The sequence below is a fragment of the Sus scrofa genome, chromosome 8, assembly GCF_000003025.6.
Source record: "Sus scrofa isolate TJ Tabasco breed Duroc chromosome 8, Sscrofa11.1, whole genome shotgun sequence".
Taxonomy (NCBI): Eukaryota; Metazoa; Chordata; class Mammalia; order Artiodactyla; family Suidae; genus Sus; species Sus scrofa.
The window spans coordinates 33,500,572-33,523,635 of record NC_010450.4 but is presented as its reverse complement, the minus strand read 5'-3'; the positions used below and the strand labels follow the sequence as shown (position 1 = coordinate 33,523,635).

The 23,064-nt window shown below is 40.9% G+C and overlaps 1 protein-coding gene across 1 annotated transcript in view; it reads left to right on the top strand.

The window, feature by feature from the left end:
* The window catches only part of ATP8A1 (ATPase phospholipid transporting 8A1), a 252,807-nt gene that overhangs the window by 113,664 nt on the left and 116,079 nt on the right, over nt 1–23,064 (top strand). The window contains 3 exon segments of the mRNA XM_021101159.1: nt 4,311–4,380; nt 11,589–11,673; nt 14,789–14,928. Of these exon segments, the coding sequence (XP_020956818.1) occupies nt 4,311–4,380; nt 11,589–11,673; nt 14,789–14,928 (295 nt within the window).

Sequence of the window (23,064 nt, the reverse complement as noted above, 5' to 3'; positions counted from 1 at the left end):
TATTTTTCTTTCTCTTGCTGACGTACTTCAGTCAGTATGCGAGTCTAGTTCCATCCATGTTGCTGCAAATGGCATTATTTTGTTCTTTTTGATGGCTGAGTAGTATTCCGTTGTGTATATATACCACATCTTCCTAATCTAGTCATCTGTCAGTGGACATTTGGGTTGTTTCATGTCTTGGCTGTCGTGAATAGAGCTGCAATGAGCATGTGGGTCTATGTGTCTTTTTCAAGGAAAGTTTTGTCCGATATATGCCCAAGAGTAGGATTGCTGGGTCATATGGTAGTTCTGTATATAGTTTTCTAAGGTATCTCTGTACTGTTCTCCATGGTGGTTATACCAGCTTACATTCCCACCAGCAGGACGGTTCCCTTTTCTCCATACCCCCTCTAGCATTTGCTATTTTTTAACCTACTTTCTGGAAACAGATTGGCCTGAGCTATAAATAGGAGGGTCTTTAAAGATTGCATCATCATTTAGAGGACCCTTAAGAATAACTTTAAGGCCATAGCCAGCCAGTATTGCTGCTGTTCAAGGAAGAAAGTGGCCACCTTGTTTCTTGAACTTTCTCCTGCATAAGGCAAGCTTGTACACTGATGAGAAGAGGCATTTCCTTTTCTGCACCAGCTTTGGTTGCTGTCTTGATTGGGTGTGACCACGTGCCAGTGGTTAATATCAGAAATAATGGGGGTCTATCTAATTTATGATTTAAACACTGTGTTCTTTACTTGTATGCACAGAAAAGCTCAAGGGAAAATTCATAAGAGGTTGGATGATTGACTGTAATAGAGTATTCCCAAAGTATATCCCTCATTTTTTTTTCCACATCAAAGTGACTGTTTTTCCTAAGCCTACTTCTATCATGTCTGTAATATATTATAAATAGTGTATCAGTTAGCATTTGGATATGTTTGTATATAAACACACACTTAGAAGCACTATGTAAATGATAAGTGTCCTGAAGAAAAGTAAAGCAAAATTTAGGAGTTCCCTGATGGCACAGAGGGTTAAGAATCCAGCATTGTCATTGCTGTGCTTCAGATTGAAGCTGTGGCATGGGTTCTGTCCCTGCCCTAGGGACTTCTGCATGCCATGAGTGCAGCCAAGAGAAAGCAAAGTTAGCGGCTCTTTCAAGATGCTGTGAAAGTGAGAAAAATGAATATGGTGGTAATAAAATAGTCTGTGTGAAAGGCATTACTGGTTTAGACTAGCCCAGTAGGGAAAGAAAGTGAGGTTGACAGGACCCAGATAACCTTTGGAGGGATGTCGGGAGGATATTGGAGTGGACGGATGTTGTAGGAGAAAGAAGGGAGGGGTTCGTGTTTCTGGCATGAGCGACTGGGTAGATAGAGGTACTGTTTACACAGATGGTGGATACGGGGCAGATGCCAAGGAGGAGATGTTTGAATACTAAGGTGTAGATGCGGGTGAGATAGACAGATGGAGGCATCAGGTAGGCAGCTGAGTATAGGGAGCCTGACACAGGAAAGAGAAGCCTCGGTCCAAAATACAAGTTTGGTAGTCATTGGCCTGTAAGTGATATTATTTATTTGTTTGTTTGTTCATTTATTTATTTATTTTTGTCTTTTTGCCTTTTCTAAGGCCGCTCCCGCGGCATATGGAGGTTCCCAGACTAGGGGTCTAATCAGAGCTGTTGCCGCTGGCCTACACCACAGCCACGGCAACTCGGGATCCGAGCCGCATCTGTGACCTACACCACAGCTTATAGCAGTACTGGATCCTTAACCCACAGATCAAGGCCAGGGATGGAACCCGCAACCTCATGGTTCCTAGTCGGATTCGTTAACCACTGCGCCACGACAGGAACTCCTGCAAGTGATATTTAAAGCCATGACAGTGATTTAGATCTGGAAGTAAAATATAGAGTAAGGGAAATGAGAAAGACTGACGGTTGAACAGTGAGTAACTCCGGCTTCTAAGGGTTGATTAGAAAAAGGGGAATTAGCAGAAGAGACTGCTTTGTGGTTAGAGAAAGAGAGGACAAAGCCAAGAGAAAAGGGTGAGTTTCGGGAGCGAGTGCTCACCTTTGTTAGGGACTGCTGCAAGCTCAGATAAGGTGAAGCTGAACGTACCTGTGGGATTTAGAGGTTCAGCAACTGGTGAGAAGAGAAGAAAGATGGAGATGACCGGGGGGAGGCAGAGACAACCAGAGAAGGTGTTTCTGTGATTGTTCTGAGAAGTTGAGCCGTGCAGGGGAGTAGAGTGTTGTAAAAGCATTCATGTAGCTCAGAGGGCTGGGTTGATTGGGGTGAGTTTCTTAGGAGAGAGATTAGACCATGCCGAAGTCCTGAGAAGGTTCTAGGAGGAGGAGATGCAGGTTCCGGGGAGGCAGCGTGACTTAGTAATGAGGTGACCAAGTGAGTAGGGTAAGCGAAATGCACAGCACAGATTGTGGTAAAAGGAAGGTTTCTGATAGGAAAAGTATTTTCTCTCCACGGCATCAAGAAAAGAGACAGAGAGGATGGTCTACAGTGGATAAATGTACAGGGCTGGTTTTGGTTTTTCTTTTTTTTTTTTTTAGGGCCACACCTGCAGCACATGGAAGTTCCCAGGCTAGGGGTCAAATCGGAGCTGCAGCTGCCGGCCTACACCACAGCCACAGCAACACGGATCCAAGCCACATGTGTGACCTAAACCACAGCTCACAGCAACACTGGATCCTTAACCCACTGAGCAAAACCAGAGACCAAACCCACATCCTCACGGACACTATATTGGGTTTCTTAAACTGCTGAGCCACAGCAGAAGCTCCAAATGTGCAGCATTGTTTTGGCAGAAAGAATAGAGATGGCTCGTGGAGTCTTCCATCAAAGTGAATTGCAAAAATTCTGAGGGTCTGGAGTGACAAGGACACGTTGGAGACTTGGAGAATGGAGAGGTGCTCATAGTCCTGCAAGGGAGGTGGAGGGAGAGCTTATTAGAGAAAGTAGGTGACAAGGCAGTACAGAACACCCAGTGATGTTGAGACTATGTGTTTACTCATCTCTGTGGCTGGGGGACTTTTCTCCCACAATGTCTATTTATTCTGATGGACCACAGAGAGAGTTTCTGTTCACCCAAGATCGGGGAGTTTTGCCAGGAGACGAAAAGAGCCAGGAAGTTGATGAGTCTGGGACCATGCCATCCAAGTTGGATGAAGAGAGACGTGAATCAAGAAGGGCTGACAGACAGGGAGTTCCCTGGTGGCCTTGTGGGTAAGGATTTGGTGTTGCCAGTGCTGTGGCTCAGGATTGATCCTGGACTGGGAATGTTCTGGGAGCATGACTAAAAAAAAAAAAAAAAAAAAAAAAAATAGGCTGACATAGAAGACACAGGTGTCACTACGAGGGGCCCCGATTAAATGTAGGCCTAATGCACAGGGATGGAGATCAGAGGTATTCATACAATGGGGATTATAGGTGGAGAAAGAGAGAACTAGATGTTCCTAGATATTTCTATAGGAAATCTTGGCTGTATGCTGTGACACCGTTATCTAATTGCTACTGTACACTGGCCTCATCTCCATTTTCTTAGCAACAGAACTAAAGGTAACATTTAGTTACAAGGTAACACAAACAGACACGACACTTGAGAAGTCTTTTTTCTGGAGAGAGTGCTTCCAGAAAAGCACACTCTCTTCCAAGTGAGGCTTATCCAGTGGAATGCCATGGTAGTTTGTTCTGTTCAATGTTACTTAGTCTGTTGGCTAATGCATTGAAAGATGTTGTATGTTTGATTAACAATTTTAATCCATCTGCCCATATTGCCAACACAGTGTTAAAATGTCTGTACTCATTAACTAGGGTTTGTAATATAAATTAGGCTTTTTACATGACAGCAGTGGTTTGCTAGTAATTATTAAAAAAAATGATAGTGTGAAGGCATAAGTGGGTTAAGTGCTAGTGTTTGCCTTTATGTGAGATTGGGTTTGTACTTAAAACTGATTATTCTCTTTTTTCATAAAAGCTGTAATAACATAGAGTTCATTGTAAAAGATACAGGCTTAAGGATTTTTTTTTTTTAATCTGAAAACATTGACCCAGAACTTTCCTCTACCCTGGTGGGTATTAACTCTTGCAGGTTTCTAGGGAGCTGTTTTGTAAATTATTCCTGTAGGGCAGCAGATGGTACCCTGGTGCCGGAAAAAACATAATCTAACTTTCAAAGGCACTGGATGCCCAGGGGATGGCCTCATAATTTGGTCAAATTTACTTTTTCACTGTGAGTATTAAAATATGTGAAGCATGACAAACATAAAGATGCATATTCTCAGTATGATGACACAAGGTGGAAAATCTCTTTCTTTTCAGCGCAAGAAAAAGAATGTCCGTGATTGTTCGCACTCCATCCGGGAAGTTACGGCTTTACTGCAAAGGAGCCGTAAGTTTTTATTTTGGTCTTTTACAGTTTTGATTTATGATGGTTTATAATGTTAAGTGTTCTGCTATGGAAATGTAACACAGATGTTTAGCCTGAAATTGCTGACATCCACTTTTGGTGGTGTTTTATAGTAATAGTGTTCAGCCTCTTGTGAAATATGGAATTCCTTCTGGTTAAATTTGGTGCTTTGAAAAAGTCTGGTTAAATTTGGTGCTTTGAAAAAATTCTATTTTTGATATATAATACTTGAGGGTTTTATTTTATAAACAGGTTATTAGACAATTAAATACAGAATTTTTTTTTTTTTTTTTTTTTTTTTGCTTTTTAGGGCCATACCCTCAGCATATGGAGTTTCCCAGGCTAGGGGTTTAATCAGAGCTGCAGCTGCCAGCCTACCCCACAGTCACAGCAACATGGGATCTGAGCTGTGTCTGCGACCTACACCACAGCTCACAGCAATGCTGGATCCCCAACCCACTGAGTGAGGCCAGGGATCAAACTCGCATCCTCATGGATACTAATCAGATTCGTTTCTGCTGTGCCACGACAGGAACTCCCAGAAAATATTTTTAAGTTATATTAGAAATGTAGGAGTTCCCATAGTGGCGCAGTGGTTAATGAATCTGACTAGGAAACATGAGGTTGCCGATTCGATCCCTGGCCTCACTCAGTGGGTTAAGGATCCAGCATTGCCATGCTGTGGTGTAGGTTGAAGACACAGCTCGAATCTGGCATTGCTGTGGCTCTGGCATAGGCTGGTGGCTACCGCTCCAATTAGACCCCTAGCCTGGGAACCTCCGTATGCCGTGGGTGTGGCCTCAAAAGACAAAAAAAAAAAAAAGAAGTGTGGTGACCTATACCAGTTTGAATCTAATTTTTTGAAGACCATAGAAATGGAAAAAAAAAAATTGAATCGCAATGACTTCTCTAATTTGTTCATGTGGTGATTATTATTTGTCTTACATTGTTTTAATTTTAACAGCATTTCTAACTATTGGTTGGCTTTGGTAAATTAGCGTTTATATTGACAGATAGTAATATGTCATTCTGAGTTGAAATATGTTTACACTCAGGGAAAAATAAGAAATATGCTGACTAGAGCCTTTTGTTTCTTTGTTGTTGTTAAAGTTAGTATTAAAAAAATTAGTACTTGCCTTATGAATTATCCTTTCCATGTATCTAGTCTACTTGGACCATTCAGGTAATTTATCCACTTGGAACTTTCTAATTTCAAATATAATCAACAACCTTGCTTTATTACATGGAACTTGGAGGCAGAACTTACTGGAAACCTAAGCTTATTATTTAAGTTCCTGTTGAGAATGTTTTTCAGTGCCTTGATTTTAAAGCAATGAAATGCAATTTTTGAATGCCTTGGTTTTAAAGCATTTTGGTATAATTATTTCATGATGTCTCATGAATTTAGTTTTAGAATTCCTTTGGTTGTTGATTCAAACATCTAACACTTATTTGCTGTGCTCATTTTATCTACTAGACTTTGAACTGGATTTTGGGGTTAGGAAGATATGACCCACGACTGGCCAGGAGCTTAAAAATAGGGAAATGTATACAAAGAAAAGATTAAGATACAATATTCATATATATTATAAAGGTCTCCTGCATCCCAGTGATAAAAGTCACTGATAAGGTAATAAAAAGACCCCTTAATGGAGTTCCATCGTGGCATAGCGGAAACGAATCCGACTAGGAACCATGAGGTTTCGGGTTCGATCCCTGGCCTCACTCAGTAGGTTAAGTATCTGGTGTTGCTGTGAGCTGTGGTGTAGGCTGCAGACGTGGCTCAGATCTGATGTGGCTGTGGCGTAGGCCAGCAGCTGTAGCTCCCATTCAACCCCTAGCCTGGGAATCTCCATACGTTGCAGCAGGTGTAGCCCTAAAAAGCAAAAAAAAAAAAAAAGCAAAAAAAAGAAGAAAGAATGAAGGAAAGAAAGCCCTTAAGCCCTCCCACTTTAAATGGTTTTTATGTGTCCAGATTAACCATCCCCAATCTGTTTTTCTAAGTTTTAAGTAATCTAGCTAGAAACTTTGGGGAATTAAAGCATTGAATAAAAAGTAAAAATATTGAACTTCCTTTTTGAATAATTACAGAGAGAGTTTGCATATATTAACTTGCCTATTATATTGTTCCCCTCCACTCCCCAGTTGACTATGAAATGTGATTGAATACTGAGAAGGCATAAACGTAAAACAGTAAGGTCCATTTGAGAACTGCATGTAGTGTGATAGGGAACAGCAGAATGGGAGGTTGGAAAAGTGGCAGTCATGCTCAAGACCTTCACCCTTTTTCCTGGATCATTCTGATGCCATTTAGGAGATGATTTAAAGCAGCAAAGAGATGCATAGAGGGTTACCAGTTGAAGCTGTTGACTATAGTCCAGATCAAAGTTGATAAGGATTTAAACCTTATCAATGAAGACAATTGGAGAGAGGATTAAGAGGACAGAAATGTAGGACTTATTGTTTATGTGTAGGTGATGAGAGCAAAGATGATCTAGGATTATCAACACTGTTCGGCTAACTGAATAGACTAAGTGATACCACATACTAAGATAAAGGATTGGGAGCTATGTCTGGGCCATAAAGCAGAGTTACCTGAATTTCACAGTGGAAGATACGTGGGTGCTGATGCAGATTTAGGAGTTCGAAGTATAGCTGGAAATTAAAAACAAGGAAATGATTAGATCTCATATGAATAAAATATTTCATGAAAAGAGAAGGAGGGTCCTCTCTTTTCAGTATGAAAAGTAGAGGATTCAGGAAGGAAGTTGAAATTTGGAGGAAAGCCTGAGGAGACTTGATTCCTAGGTAGAGTGAATAACCAACAGTGACAAGTGCAACAGAATACTTTCATAATGAAAGTTAGCTAAGAAGTCATCAAGAATACTTTCCAGTCAAGGTAGCATAGCCTGTTCATACTTTTTATGTAGCTCTTCAATTCCAAAATCATGGCTGTGACGGATATAGTATAAAGAAGAAACAGAAAGACGTAAACAAAAATAGGAATAGAAGATCAAGTGGTACACTGAACTGAAGTCTTAAGCTCAGACAGGTAGGAGTCCCAGACCCTGAGTTTGGAATCAGGGAGCAAGGTCTGGAGTTTGATTTCTGTAGAACCATGGGCACAAATAGTACTTTCTGTAAAATGCAGATGGGAGCCAGCCTCCCCTCTTTAAAACCTAAGATAGTGATGAGCTTCCTAATCAAGAGAAGGGCTGAGGAAAGCCTCCTGCAAGCCCCTGTAGGGGGAAGGCGGGTACATAAAACCACTAGATCAGAACGCATGCAGAGGGATAGAGCAAGAGCAAAACTTAGAGACAGATGAGGAAATCTCTTGCCAGAGACCGAGCATATAAGCCACTGGAGAATGAATTCACCCCAAATGAAATCACCTGTGTAAACGCTTTGGACAAAGACATGATAAAGAAATTACAATTATTTTTAATCAAAAAGAAATTTGGGGGGTAGGAATGGGGTATATGTAAGATAAAATAGAGATCGTAAATAAACTTAAGAAAAAAGCATCAGCAAGTGAAAGAAGCTCTAGACGGGCAGAATTGATGGAGTGAGAGAAGGAAGATGGTACTGAAGAGTTCATCTAGAGTATCTCACAACGAGATGATGGCTCTATATGTCTGTGTGTGTGTGTGTCTTTGTGGACAACTTATTTTTCTTTTTTCCAGATTTTTGGCAATGTCTTGCTTTGTTAGTTTTTAAGTGGAGAAAAAAAGGGAAGTATACAATACACAGTTTATGTAGACCGTAGTAGCCATTTTAGGAAAAGTTACATTTACATGCATAAAAATTTATTCAAGAAAATAAAAATCCTACTCCAATACTCATATACCAGAGGAGAAATTAGAAACTTGACTAATATGCTTAATCCTTTAGGGACTTTAAATTGACTGAAAATGTCATTGAATACCTTCTAAATAAAAATGTGTCATATGCAAAAAAGACCACATCTGAGATTGGTTATTTCTAACAGTTCACCTCACCACCACTTGAGAGGCGAAGTACAGATAATTCTGAAGGGCATATGTGAACACAGAAAATGTTTGTCTAAATTGAGCTATAGATGTGTCTAATGTCTTTAGCAGACATTGCAGCCCCAGCTTCATGAAGCAGGTCAGTCTCAACTTGATGTTTAACCTGACAACAAGGTCAGGTTCCTTGATGGTAATTTACTAATTTATAGCAGGATTATCTACATGACATCAGAATAAATGCCACTGCTTAGATAAGTCATTATGTAAGACCTTTTTTTTTTCCTACTTGGTACCTCATTATTGTTGATTCTTGCATTTCATTGCATACCTCTTCTTCAATTGATGAGATTGTATAATGCAGTATTCCAGACAAGTGAAATGGGGGGATAACTGAGAATTACACCAAGTGTCTTATCCATTACACACGTATTTGGAGAACACTTGCCATGTACAAAGCACTGTAGGTGAGGATAGAGCAGCACTGGATCCGGAAAGATGAGAGGAAAACAGTGCATTGAATGAAAATTTACCAAAGATAAGTTCATAATCAGGAAATTCTTCTCATAATGTGAAGCCCTTCACATAAAGGACTATAATCTGATGGCCATGCCTCTCCAACACTATCACCCCACTGTGCAGATTTTCCACTTTTGCCTTGACAAGGATTGAGACACTAGATAAATAAACCCCCTTCGGATTTTCTGTAAAAGTAAACTTTGTCGATTCTACCTCTGATCCTAGGGGATACACACGCCTTCCTGTGAAGAAACTTTTTTTGCTTCCTAACCATGTGTCAAACATGTATTGTGGCCATCTGAACAAATGAAAGATAGTTTGGGTGAAAAGTATCTATATGTATTTATTGTTCACATGTAGGCATGGCCAATTGTGACTGTGATTTAAAACATACTCAACAATTCATGCAGAAAGCCACATTCGGTTCCCTGCTTTCCTTGACACTATTAAAAAAGGTAGAAAATTCCCCTAATCAGTTACTTCCCACTAGAATGCTTAAGGGCAATGCAGAATTTAATCTCCCTAGCCTTATTACTTATCGCCTCACTTTTGTTTTCATGATTTTAATGTCTTTAAACTTTGTTCTTAGTTTTAAAATGGCCTGTTTTAATTTCATTGAAAATTTCAATAGCCTCTGGGAAAAAATAGAGGTTGTAAGTTACACCTTTCATTCTCAGAAAGGAGCCACAAAGGGAAATTATCATTTCCTTTTGCTAGGCGCCCCCTTCCCCTTCCACCACTGAAAAATGAAAAGAAATTCATAATTGGAGTCTGGACTATTCCATCTGTTCTGAGGTCACTAAGTTCTGTTTCTCTCAAGGGTTCTAAATCATACTCCATTAGTCTACTTCCAAACCTCAGCCCTGGGACTGGAGACCCCAAAATGGGTAATACCACTGAGAAAGTAATTGCAGGTAAATGATTTATTTTTTCCTGGTCTAATAAAACCATGAAGGCCAAGTACAAAAACTCTTAAAACATTAAACCCAAGCTGAAGAAATCACTAAAAGAACAATAGGCAATTTATAAAGGGGCAAAAATTGAGAAACATACTGATGCATAAAGTTAAAGATGAAAGGGACTTTCAAGATAATCTGATAATTTAATTTTATAGACTAAGTACAGTGAGTCTTAAAGCTAAAGTGACACAATCAGAAATATTCAGTGTAAGATAATGTAATAGGTTTGTGCAGAATTCTCCCTGCTATCCCCACCTGCCCACTTGAAGGATTTAGACCTGTGTTTCTCAGAGTTTGTTCTTATGTGAGCCCAGCACCGTAAAGATGCCCTAAGCCCTGAAAGGTTCAGTAGTGGGTGACTTTGGGGCATATACCATACCACCCCCTCAGAACCACCGTGCACATTAGCATTTTAAAGGCTCTCAGATATACTGCAGCAGGGCAAGCTCTTTTTTTTTTTTTAATTGTTATTTCCCCAATGCAATTTTTTTTTTTTTACTGTACAGCATGGTGACCCAGTTACACATACACATATACATTCTTTTTTCTCCTATTATCATGCTCTGTCATAAGTAACTAGGTATAGTTCTCAGTGTTACACTTCAGGATCTCATGGCTAATCCACTCTAAAAGCAATAGTTTGCAAGCTCTTTAGCTCTGTTCAGTCCAGCATTTCCCAAACTTTTTGTTTGTTTTTTGTTTTGTTTTGTTTTTTGCTTTTAAGGGCCGCCCCTGTGGCATACCGAAGTTTCCAGGCTAGGGGTCGAATTGGAGCTGCAGCTGCCAGCCTATGTCACAGCCACAGCAACACCTGCTCCAAGCCATGTCTGCAACCTACAGCACAGCTCACAGCAACGCTGGATCCTTAACTCACTGAGCAAGGTAAGGGATTGAACCTGCATCCTCATGGATACTAGTCAGGTTCATAACCTGCCCGAGCCACAATGGGAACTCCTCCCAAACTTTTTGAGTGGTGGACCATGCTCCATTAAACACCACGGAGTTCAGCAAAATCTTCAGGGGTTGGAGGAGATATTGCAGCACATCAGATGTGAGTAAAATATTGATAGAATGTGAGTTTTGTTTTTTGTTTTGTCTTTTTAGGGCTGCACCCATGTTATATGGAAGTTCCCAGGCTAGAGGTCGAATCAGAGCTTTAGCTGCTGGCCTACGCCACAGCCACAGCATTGCAGGATCCAAGCTACATCTGCGACCTACACCACAGCTCACAGTTATGCCAGATCCTTGACCCAATGAGCGAGGCCAGGAATTGAACCCACATCCTCATGGATCCTAGTCGGGTTTGTTAACCACTGAGCATAAAGGGAACTCCGAGATCTTTTTTTTTTTTTTCGTCTATCCCTGAGGCATGCAGAAATTCCCAAGCCGGGGATCAAACCCGCACCACAGTGGTAAGAACACAGATCCTTAAGTGCTAGGCCACTAGGGAACTCCTAGAATATGGGATTTTGAATATTGGCATAACTATGGATTTATTCAAAAGGGAGAAAGATGAGAATATAGGACTAGAACCTTAATTCTTAGCGTCATAAGGGAAACAGTATTATTAGGGAAAAATATTTTGTGCTTCAACACTAATGCTAAAAGTGATTGATATTGATTTTCTTAATACTTATTTGCTGCTAATAGTGTTGGCATCATCAACTTTATCACAAACTCAGAATGCTTAGTTTAAGTGTATGTATACCTTCTGTTTGTTTTCCAGGACACTGTAATTTATGACCGGCTGGCAGAGACTTCAAAATACAAAGAAATTACCCTAAAGCATTTAGAGCAGTTTGCTACAGAAGGTGAGTGTGATACAGAAGGTGAGTATGATATAGCAATAAAGCATGATTAAGAAAAAAAGAAATCATATACTACTAATATCTTATAGGGTCATTGCTATTATTTTATAGATGAGTATAATATGGCAATAAAGCATTAAAATAAAAGAAACCATGCATTTGGAGTGGATAAGCAATGAGATCCTGCTGTATAGCACAAGGAACTATATCTAGTAACATGATGGAACATGATGGAGGATAGTGTGAGAAAAAGAATGCGTACATATGTGTGACTTTGCTATACAGTAGAAATTGACAGAACACTATAAACTGACTATAATGGAAAAAATAAAAATCATTAAAAAATAAAAAATAATAAAATGAAAGAAATCATATACTACTAATACCTTATAGGGTCATTGTTATTATTTTACTAAGACATTCTTAAAATAAAATAACAATACATATTGATAATTTCGGTTCTGCTCTTTGCTATTTCCAACCATTATTTTTATTTTGCTTTCCTGTATTTATTAAAATTTTTGGAAGCATCGTCTCTACCTTTTAGGGGGTGTGGAGGCTGTAAGTCTGTTTTGCTTTTTTTTTTTTTAATTTCTTTTTATAGCTTCATCCACTGCATGTGTAAGTTCCCGGGCCAGAGACTGAATCTAAGCCACAACTGTGATCTGTGAACACTGGATCCTTTAACCCACTGCGCTGGGCCAGTGATCAAACCCACACCTCTGCAGCAATCTGAGCCACTGCAGTGGGATTCTTAACTCACTGCTCCACCGCAGGAACTCCAGTTTGCTCTTTAGAATGGATACTGTTTAAGTCTAAATATTTTAAATCTCAAGTAATGCAGCAGGAAAGAAACAAGAGTCATAGAAATGGATGTTCTAACCTAAGAAAAAGATGAAATAAACAAACCTCTGTAACTATGAAAATTAATTTCAACCCAGGACTTTTTATGAAGCCCCAGCCGCATGCTAGGCTCTGCGTGCAGCGTCAGAATCCATGGTAACTCTTAGATCATCCTGGAATATAGTATAGGAGATGATCTAGATGAGATGAAAGGAAGTGAGAGTTGTTCAGCCTTAGAGTTGGACAAGAACTTAGAGGATCCTATCTCTACACTTGACAAAAGAGGCCAGTGCTGTATCTGAATCTCCCATCTAAGCTTTCGCTCTTGTCTGCTTCTGACGGAACTGTTGCCAGTGGCACCAGGCCTGACCTCAGATCAAATCCTTTCCCTCTTAATCCAAGCTGCAAAAAGATAGGAACTTTTTTTAAAAAGCACCAGGCTTTGAAAAGCAGGGACATCAAGAACGTTCCCCCATTTCTTCCCCCAGAATGGAAGAGCATGGAGTCCCAGGGGTTTCCTGGAGTTCAGGTTCCGTGAGGTGCAACTTCTGGGGGGCTTGGTGGGTACAACCTACCTGGCACCCAGCTTGGGTTCCTTTTGGAGGAGGAGGGGAATTAGGGGCACCTCCTCCTCCTCTCTAATTGTGATGGTGAAGATATTCCAGCTCCTGGACAGATTCCATTGCTGGGCGTCCACCTCTACCCTGGTCTTTTGGCCCTAGGTGGGTCCAGGCTGGTGCTCCTCGGCTACCCCAGAGTAAGTCTCCAGCCAAGTTTCCAGAAAAGAAAAACATGTCCTAATAAGGCCCCAAGAATATAAGTTGTAGGGATCTGGCAGCAGACAACCCTACTCCTTTCTGGGGAGATGGAGGCCTCTGGGCACTCGATGTCCTGTGTTCTTTGCTTCTTTTTCCGACATGGTCTTGGCCATATTTTATTTGACTTCAGATCACTAGCACCTAATTATTCTGAGAGCTAAATGACCTTGCACGAGAACATTGTCTTCTTGGGGACCTCGTTAACTGCATTTATCGTGGCTGGCCAGTGTTTTCACCTCTTCCTTGTTGCAGCCCATCACATTTTTTCTGGCTGAGGGTAGCCTCCAAGGGAGTTATAAAATTGACAGGCACCAAGCACTGGAAGTAGGTCACTTCAAACGTCAGCTTGGATTGTCTTCCTAGGGTGTTTCTGGTGGATTTTTTTTTTTTTTTTTGTCGTTATCCCTCAATTTTTTAAACTCTTAATCCTACAAATTCAGTGGTAAGAGAGCAGTAATAAATCCCAGTGAGAGGAAGGTGGCCCTCCCAATGGACCCCATTAGGGCCCCTTCCTTCTTTTCTCCCTAAGCATCTATGAAGCTGCTATGATGAGCCAGCAGCCACTGTGCTCAGCACTGGAGTGGCAGGTATGAAGAACTCTGGGACCCTGCCCACCGGGAGCCTCAAACTAATTTAGGAGATCACAAGAAAAACAATATGACACATTGTCATTCACATCATTGGAGTGTTGGGGGTTTCTGCCTGTAGAGTCTCCATGAGAGGAGAACGCTTCAAAGAGGTGATTTTAAGAACAGAGTCCTAGAGTAAATGCAAGGCAGGCAGCAGAGGGGGAACAGAAGAGAATGGAATAGAAAAGTGTTCCGTTTGTGCAAAGATCCTACTAGGGAAAGTGAGTGACAAAGAATGAGGTAGAAGACAATTGATGTGTGGTGACTGAGCCAGGTTTTGGAGACCCCCCCCCCTTTTAAGGGCCACACCTGCCAGCATATGGAAGTTCCTGGCTAGGAATCGAATTGGAGCTGCAGCTGCAATGCCAGATCTGACCTGCATTTGGGACTCGTTCAGCAGCTTGCGGCAACGGCAGATCGTTAACCCACAGAGCGAAGCCAGGGATCAGACCTGCATTCTCACAGACACTATATTAGGTTCTTAACCTGCTGAGCCACAATGGGAACTCCAAGGTTTGGGATTTCATGCTAGGAAATGATGAAAAGATTTCATGCAAAGGAATAACCTGATAAGATTAGGATTTTAGAAAAGTTACTCCAGGCATGGAGGATGGGTTGAAAGAGCTGGGGAATTGGAAGCCAGGTGCCAGTTTTAAAGGCTAGGGGAGTATCTGACACTATGGCTCCATTCAAATGTGAATCAAACTTTAACATATTGTTTAAACTGAATCAGAGTGTTTGAAACGAGACTTTGTGAAATAAAAACAGAAGTGTTGGACTTCTGGACAAAATTTCATTTGATGCCGGGCGTGTGCTCCCTTTCTGCAGGGTTAAGAACTTTATGTTTTGCTGTGGCTGAGATTTCTGAGAGTGACTTCCAGGAGTGGCGAGCCGTCTATCAGCGCGCATCCACGTCTGTGCAGAACAGGCTGCTCAAACTGGAAGAGAGCTACGAGTTAATTGAAAAGGTACGTGGAAGACTGTTTTGCTCAACCAGAAAGATTGGTTTCCAGAAAACTTCAGTCTCGATTCAAGAGGCCAGTAAAAATAACAGATCTTGGAGTTCCTGTTGTGGTGCAGCAGAAACGAATCCGACTAGGAACCATGAGGTTGCAGGTTTGATCCCTGGCCTCGCTCAGTGGGTTAAGGATCCAGCGTTGCCGAAAGCTGTGGTATATAGGTTGCAGACTCGGCTCGGATCTGGTGTTGCTGTGACTATAGTGTAGGCCAGCAGCTGCAGCTCCAGTTGGACCCCTTGCCTGGGAACCTCCATATGCCATGGGTATGGCCGTAAAAAACAAAAAAACAAAAAAAAGAAAGAAAGAAAAGAGAGAGAGAGAGAAATGTCTTGACACACCACTAACTGTTGAATCTCCTCTGGTATAAGCCCTGGCAGCACTTCATGTTTTTGCTGAAAAGTCTCTGGAGTTACTTTGAATGGATCTTCAATCTTTTCACAATTTTAGGTCAAATGTAGGCTCATCTAGCAATCTCCTTGCCCAGGTTTCCATTGCATCTGCATCACTGAAGATATGCCCCCTCCCCAGACACACAGGTGCACACACATGCATGTGTACATACAGGTGGTAAAGGCATATAATGTGTAATAGCAAATAACATAATAAATATACAGCTTGTGTGACGCCATATGAATAGTAAAAAATGTATACGTGAACCGTGCAGTGCTTAGACCTGGCCGTTGTTCACTTACGTACCTTCAGCATTTCTGCCACGACTGTAAATATCCTCATTTTACTGGTAGAGGAACCAAGGCTGTTCAGCCAAAAAGTGATGGATACACTATGGCTGAAAGTACATAAATAGCAAGAGGTCTTGCCTCCTGCATGAAGACTAGCAAACATTTTTACGTTGTCCTTCGCTGCCGAGGGCTGTTTGTAGCACCCGAGTCTATTAACCTGTTTAATCTCCACAGCATCCCTTTGAGGGAGGTGCTGTTAATTACCGAGCTGTGCAGATGAAGAAATCAAGGCACCAGAGAGGTTATGTAACGTGGCTGAGGTTACTCAGCTCCCAGAGGGTGAGCCCGAATTCTCCCTCTGGCTCCAGAGTTCATGCTCTCAGCCCCTCAAGTATCTTCATTCTAATCTTTACCTTCGCATTAAATAACTTCCTAGTTATATAATTCCTTCAACTGCACTCATGGGTCTAAGGCGTAGAATCCAGCTTGTCTGCTCACTACAGTTTACTGGGTCTTGCTGTCAGGTGAAAAAGGCTGACATGGTTTTCCTTCTTCTTTCTCAAACAATGTACTTCCTGGTACTACCTGTCTGGAATGGTAGCCAGCATCACGGATGCCTCCCTGGTCTTTTTCCTCCTTCCTCTCCCCACATGCCCTCCCTTTTGGATACTGTGGGAGTGAGGTGCTCCAGCTGTGGGCGCTTTTCTCTGTTATGCAGTTGTCCCATGTGACTGCAGACACTGTCCCCTGTCCCCTCAGTAGATGGCGATCCCATTAGAAGCTGGTTTGGGACTTCCTGTCATGACGCAGTGGAAACGAATCCAACTAGGAACCATGAGGTTGCGAGTTCCATCCCTGGCCTTGCTCATGGGTTAAGGATCTGGCATTGCCATGAGCTGTGGTGTAGGTCACAGACGTGGCTCAGATCTGGTGTTGCTGTGGCTCTGGTATAGGCCAGCAGCTGCAGCTCTGACTGGACCCCTGGCCTGGGAACCTCCATATGCCGCCGGTGTCGTCCTAAAAAGACAAAAAGACAAAAAAAAAAAAAAAAGAGAAGAAGCTGGTTTGTTTCTTCTCTCTCCCTTACATTTGAACTTACTTTGTGTCCTCCTTATTTCCCAGAAGGCTCATGATAGCACGTTTGATACTTTCCAACTTGATAAACCCCACCACCTCCACCATCACCAATTTAAGATGTGCCCACACCGCAGGGACCTGTTATCAATCCACTTACTGACTTCCTCTCCCTCTCCCTTTCTTTTCTAACATGCTTATATGTGATCACATCTTTGGGATATTATGTAGTTAAATAAAATAATACTTTGTTTATGAGGCCCTGACCATAATCTGTTTCAGTATCTCCAGCCAAAGTCATGTATTGTTTTGAAGCAGCATTAACGGTATTGATTTTTAATCTTTGGCTTTTCTTACTCTTTTGTGACTGACATTAAAAAAAAATTAATCTGTTTGGAAATGATTCTTTTTCTACTATCTCCTTTCCTACACAGCCTGAACATAATCTAGCCTGTTTCCCCTGTGGCAATGCTAGAACTAATGTATAATAACTGACTATAAAAATATTTTAGGAGTTCCCGTTGTGGCTCAGTGGTTAACGAATCCGACTAGGAACCATGAGGTTATGGGTTCGATCCCTGGCCTTGCTCAGTGGGTTAAGGATCCGTCGTTGCTGTGAGCTGTGGTGTAGGTCGCAGACGCGGCTCAGATCCCGTGTTGCTGTGGCTCTGGCGTAGGCCAGCAGCAACAGCTCCGATTGGACCCCTAGCCTGGGAACCTCCGTATGCCGCAGGCGTGGCCCTAGAATGACCAAAAAAAAAAAAAAAAATTAAATGAATTCTAACCATTAAATTTTGTTTCTTACTTGAAGCATGCTGTAGCAAATTCTGGAGTTGAATGTTTAATGTGCTTAAAATTTTTGCTGTGAACATCCTAAAGTTTATAGATTTGATTTTATAGGTTTAACAGTTGTGTGTGTTTGTGTGTTTCATATCTGTTACTAAATTTTGACTTCCGTCACTAAGGTAGATGTTCAGCCTTTCTCCCAGCAGATGGCGATCGTGAGTCACATTGAAATTTAAGTTGCCTGGGGAAACCCATTATGTGTATGTGTGTATTTTTAGTTTACAGATACAGAGGCTTCCTTTATGACTACCTCTTTCCTAAAATAAATGAAAAAGAGAATTTATAGCTAATTCTCTTTACTTTGTGATGAGCCATGCTAATTTTTATTGAAAAATCAGGTGAAGAAATTAGTTCCCTTGTCCAACCAGCATGTTCCAATAAGGACTGATTTTCTACATCCATCCCTACCACTGAAAACATAGTTTATTTCAGTTATTAGCTTAGTTACATTTCATTAAGTGGTTAATAGATGCTAGGTATCAGGGATGCACAGCTAAGGAAGTGGTCATGGTCAGAACTAATTCCTCCAGGAAATCTAGGAGTGACCCACAGACTTGGACCAAAGGAAGCTTTCAGAGAGGTGGTAACTTTTGAAATGAGCCTCCAAGATTATTTTACCAGTTAAAGGCGAGCTGAGGTGTCTTTAAAAGAAAAATAATAGGCACAATGACATTGAGGGGATCTCTGCAACTAAAATCTGTTTTTCTGAATAATAATCTTCCCAGCTCTGATCATTTGAGGGCTGTGGGGTTTTTCATAGATCTAGAGCCTGGGCGAGAGCACGTCTGGTTCCTTGGTCTGAGCATCTATTCTTTGTTCAAATAGCTGGGGCTAGTGTTCCTGGGGTTAGGGGGGTGCTGTGACCATACATCCTAGTCAGGTGGGTTTCAAGGTGTCAGCACAGCGTCTGCCTGCCTGTCATCTCAATTCTCAATTCAGTTGTCATAGTCCTAGGCTCATCCATTTTGGCTTCCTTCTCGCTGCTTTAAATGAGTTTGTCTATCATGTAGTCTATTTTTTACGTAATTGGGATCTATTTTCTGTATAAACCACAATATTATATTTAGCATGTAAGAGAGTGACTTTAAACTGAGTGGTTTTCAAGTCTCTTTTTTTTAGAGCAGAACCCATTTCCAAATGAAATATTGTCTGAATATACATACATATATTTTGTATATTATGTTATTATATAATTTTGTATATAACTTTGTGCATAATTATCACAAAATTAGTATATATAATATATAAGTATATATATTGTGTGTGATATATATTATACAATATTACATGATATATTACATATGTATATGTAATATACAAAAGCAGAGCTGCTCTGCTTAGCAAGTGAAGGAGTAGAGAGAAGCCCCTAATTGGTCCTCCACTCAGACCCTTGCCCTCAGCATGATCCATTTCAGGACTCTGGGGCCCCATGGAGCACAGTTTGGAAACAAGATAAAATTCCATCTGTGTGTGAAACTTTTAGAAAAGGTGCTTCTCCAAATTACTACAGGCATTTTCCCACACTTTTCAGCAAAACATGGACCATCTATGGTCATATACAAGATGTTTCTGGACATACTCGAATTACTGATGCAAAATGCCATTGACCCCTTAATGGCATTACATTAAAGACTATTCAAAATGTGAAAGATTTGGAGAGCTTTTCCTGAAAACAGGGATGCATTTTTAATATGTCACAAAATAAGTGAAATGTTATGATGAAGAGTGTCCTTTTAAACCCTATTCTCTGTGCTATCCCTCCAGCGTTTGCTCAGACAAGTAATTCAGCTTCAGAATTTAGTTAGAGCCTTTTTCCCTCGGAGACTGTAATTCCTAGCCTAGGCTGAAAACATATCCAGATAGGCCAGGAAGGTCCAAGCAGCTAATGACATCTGTCCCTTGGCACAGTGCTTTGTTACTCTTGTACCCAGCACATCTGAGCGCTCGAATGCCCCCTTCACTTCCTGGGTAAATGACAGGAGAGAGGAGGTGGAAGATTTGAAAAAGTGCCCCAGATAGGGCTCTCCCCCAGGATAGTCACATTTAGAGTATTTAGGACTTTTACCTTCATCCATAAAATAGCATCAACATCTCTGCCACAAGGTTGTACAGTTTGGGCTCCAACACTTGCATTCAGGTGGTAAACGCTTCAGGATTCAAAAAAAAAAAAATCAGTTCTAATGCTATGCGTTGTTTCAAGATGTTTCTTTTTTTTTTTTTTAAACTAAATGGCGATCCCTTTATTTTATTTATTTTATTTTATTTTATTTATTTATTTATTTTTGTCTTTTTGCCATTTCTTGGGCCTCTCCCGCGGCATACGGAGGTTCCCAGGCTAGGGGTCTAATTGGAGCTGTAGCTGCCAGCCTACGCCAGAGCCACAGCAACACCGGATCCGAGCCGAGTCTGCAGCCTACACCACAGCTCACGGCAATGCCGGATCGTTAACCCACTGAGCAAGGCCAGGAATCAAACCCGCAACCTCATGGTTCCTAGTCGGATTCATTAACCACTGCACCACAACGGGAACTCCTCAAGGTGTTTCTGAAATATCTCTTTTCTATTACTAAATAAAGGTCAAGAAGGTGACATTTATTATCAGGAAGCCCAAATCGTTCAGGACCAAGAAAATTCACCTAGTTAAAATGCAACAGGGATTATCAGAATCACATCAGATACTTGCGTTGTCTCGACCCAGTTTGAGGAAGAGAATTGTAGCATCACTTGAGTTCTGTGGACACAGACACCTCTTTGTCTCTCTTCGTCACCACTTGTGAGAATTTGCACTTGTTTCATTCTGTCAGTCAATGCACTTGACCTGTTGTTTTACCTTCGTTAGCCTTTTCTTTTCAAAGACAATGTATTTGGACTTGTAATTTTAGATTTTAAAACCACTTACCCTGTTGGTCTATATTTTTAAATATCAGATGATTTTTAAAATTAAGAATTCATTTATTTGCATTTGGTCAGGGAAAAAATTGCAAGTAAGTAACAATAATTAAGAAGCTTTATGCTTTATTAACACTTGCTTCTCTGAAATTTCTCCTCTTCTTTGATCTGCCACTTCACATTTATTTCTAAGACATAAATTTTTTGCCTCATATTCATACGCTGCTTCTGGGTTCCTTTGAAAATTAGTAGAACAGAGGACTCTGATCTTACCTTATGGGGGGAGATTTTTATAATTAAACCATTGGTTGAAATATGAAGGTATGCCTTCAGAAGGTAAATAGAGTCTTTGAAAAAATTTTATATTTATTTGCTTCAATAGGAAAATGCAATTATATCTTAGCATTGCATAAATTACCTTCACATCACTTCTGATGTTTATGAAAGCAGAATATCTTGAGCATTACAGAAAACAGAGTGAGATGCAGTACCTGTCTGGATTGGGCAGTGATTGAAACAGTATTCCCCTGGTGATGAAACTGTTTCTTCTTCTCTTCTTATGAGGCATAGATTGCAAAATACGCTTTTTTTAAAAAATGAAAACTTACCCAATACTTTTATCTGCTAAAGTTTTTTTTTTTAATTAATTTGGGTCAGAGAAGATGATTTTTTAACTTAGGAGTAATCAGAAAGCTATAATTCTGGCGGCATCTAGCCCCCTTTTGAGTCAGATAGCAACACTGTGTCTTAAATACACAGATTTTGTAATTCACAATTCATATATATGTTCCACTAGGTTGAAGCCTCATGAGAAGAGGGACCATTTTTATCAAATTCATCTCTGTATCTCCATGACCTGCCTCTCTGGCCTGTATTAATCACTGAATAATTATTTGATGAGTAAATAAATGATTCAGTTAAATAATGAAGTCGAAGGCTAAACTGACTTAGTAATTGCTTGCTTAATGAAAGCCTGCCTTCTCTTACCCACATAGTCCATGTTTTCTGCACTTCAAGGATGCTGATTTCAAATGTATTGTCACTAAGGACTACTAAGGACTGCTTTAGGGATGTGCAGAGAAGGCAGCCAGTGGTTTTAACGAATGCATTTGTTAGAAACTTTCAGTCCTTTGAAAAACCCATCTTCCAAGTTATTTAACGTGTGAATGGGGGAGGTTGGAAAGATTCAACAGCAAAGCCTCTGCAGTTGTCAGATGTCAGGCCCTGCTGAGGGGGCGGGGGTGTCCATGCAGCAGGGGAAAAGGATGAGAAGACCCCTGTCTTCCTTCCAGTGCTGGGAGAGGGGCAGTGAACTTGAACCCTGGAAGATGCCATTCCAGACTGGCCTGAGCACCCTGGGCCCTGCCATAGGCACTGAGACAGGGCAGTGAATTAGTGATCTCTTTTACATTATTTCCTTGATTCCGCCCCCAACTGTGGTTGACATTTCTGGGATTTTTTTTTTGGTCTTTTTGCCATTTCTTGGGCCGCTCCCTCGGCATATGGAGGTTCCTAGCCTAGGGGTGGAATCGGAGCTGTTGCCGCCGGCCTACACCACAGCCACAGCAACGCAGGATCTGAGCCGTGTCTGCCAACTACACCACAGCTCACAGCAACGCCGGATCCTTAACCCACTGAGCAAGGCCAGGGATCAACCCGCAACCTCATGATTCCTAGTCAGATTCGTTAACCACTGTGCCACGATGGGAACTCCCTCTGGGATTTTTTTTTTTTTTTTAAAGACTGCCTTCATGCGACGTAATGTAGATCAACCCTCACAGCCAGTGTGACTAACAGCAGTCCAGCACCCTTCCCAACATGTGGCTTAAAGGATTCCTAGAGAAATATAAAACTTAATGAAAAACAGAACTTTTCGTGAACATTTATGGCTGCCAAATTCATAGTAACTTCTGTATTCCAATTGAATGCTCTTTCAGAGAAAGCACCCCTTTCTATTCTTAGTAGCTGCCAATATCACTTTTGTTTATACTAAAAACTGAAATGTACTAGATGAAAATTTACATGATGTACTGGTGATTTTGTGGTCTCAAATTCCAGTAGTTTCCTGTTTTACTGTTTCTTAAGAACATATGCAGTCTGCCAGCTTATCTCCTGAGAAGACCTGACAATTTTGGAGCCCTTTCTCAGCTCCAGGTCCTCTGCTCTGTGCCTTGATTGTTTAATTCCAGGGCCTCTAAAATGGGGGTGGGTACAAGGTGAACTGTTGGGGTGAGCAAAAAAACAAATGTTACAACTTCTCTTTCTACTTATATTTCTTTTTTCTTTTTCTTTTTCTCTTTTTTCTTTTTTTTTTTTCTTTTTTTTTTTTGGCTGTGCCAGAGGTGTACAAAAATTCCTGGACCAGGGATCCAACCCATACCAAAGCAGTGACAATGTCAGATCCTTAACTGCTTGGCCACCAGGGAACTCCTCTACTTGTATTTTATCTCATCTTTTTTACAATTTATTTTTGCATTCTGCAGTATATATAATTTATTAGTATTAACAAAGTAAATGTTTAAAAAAATTGACATACCTAGGTCTTAAGTAAGTACTTAACATTTTTTCCTACCTTACTACTCAAAAAAAAAAAGTT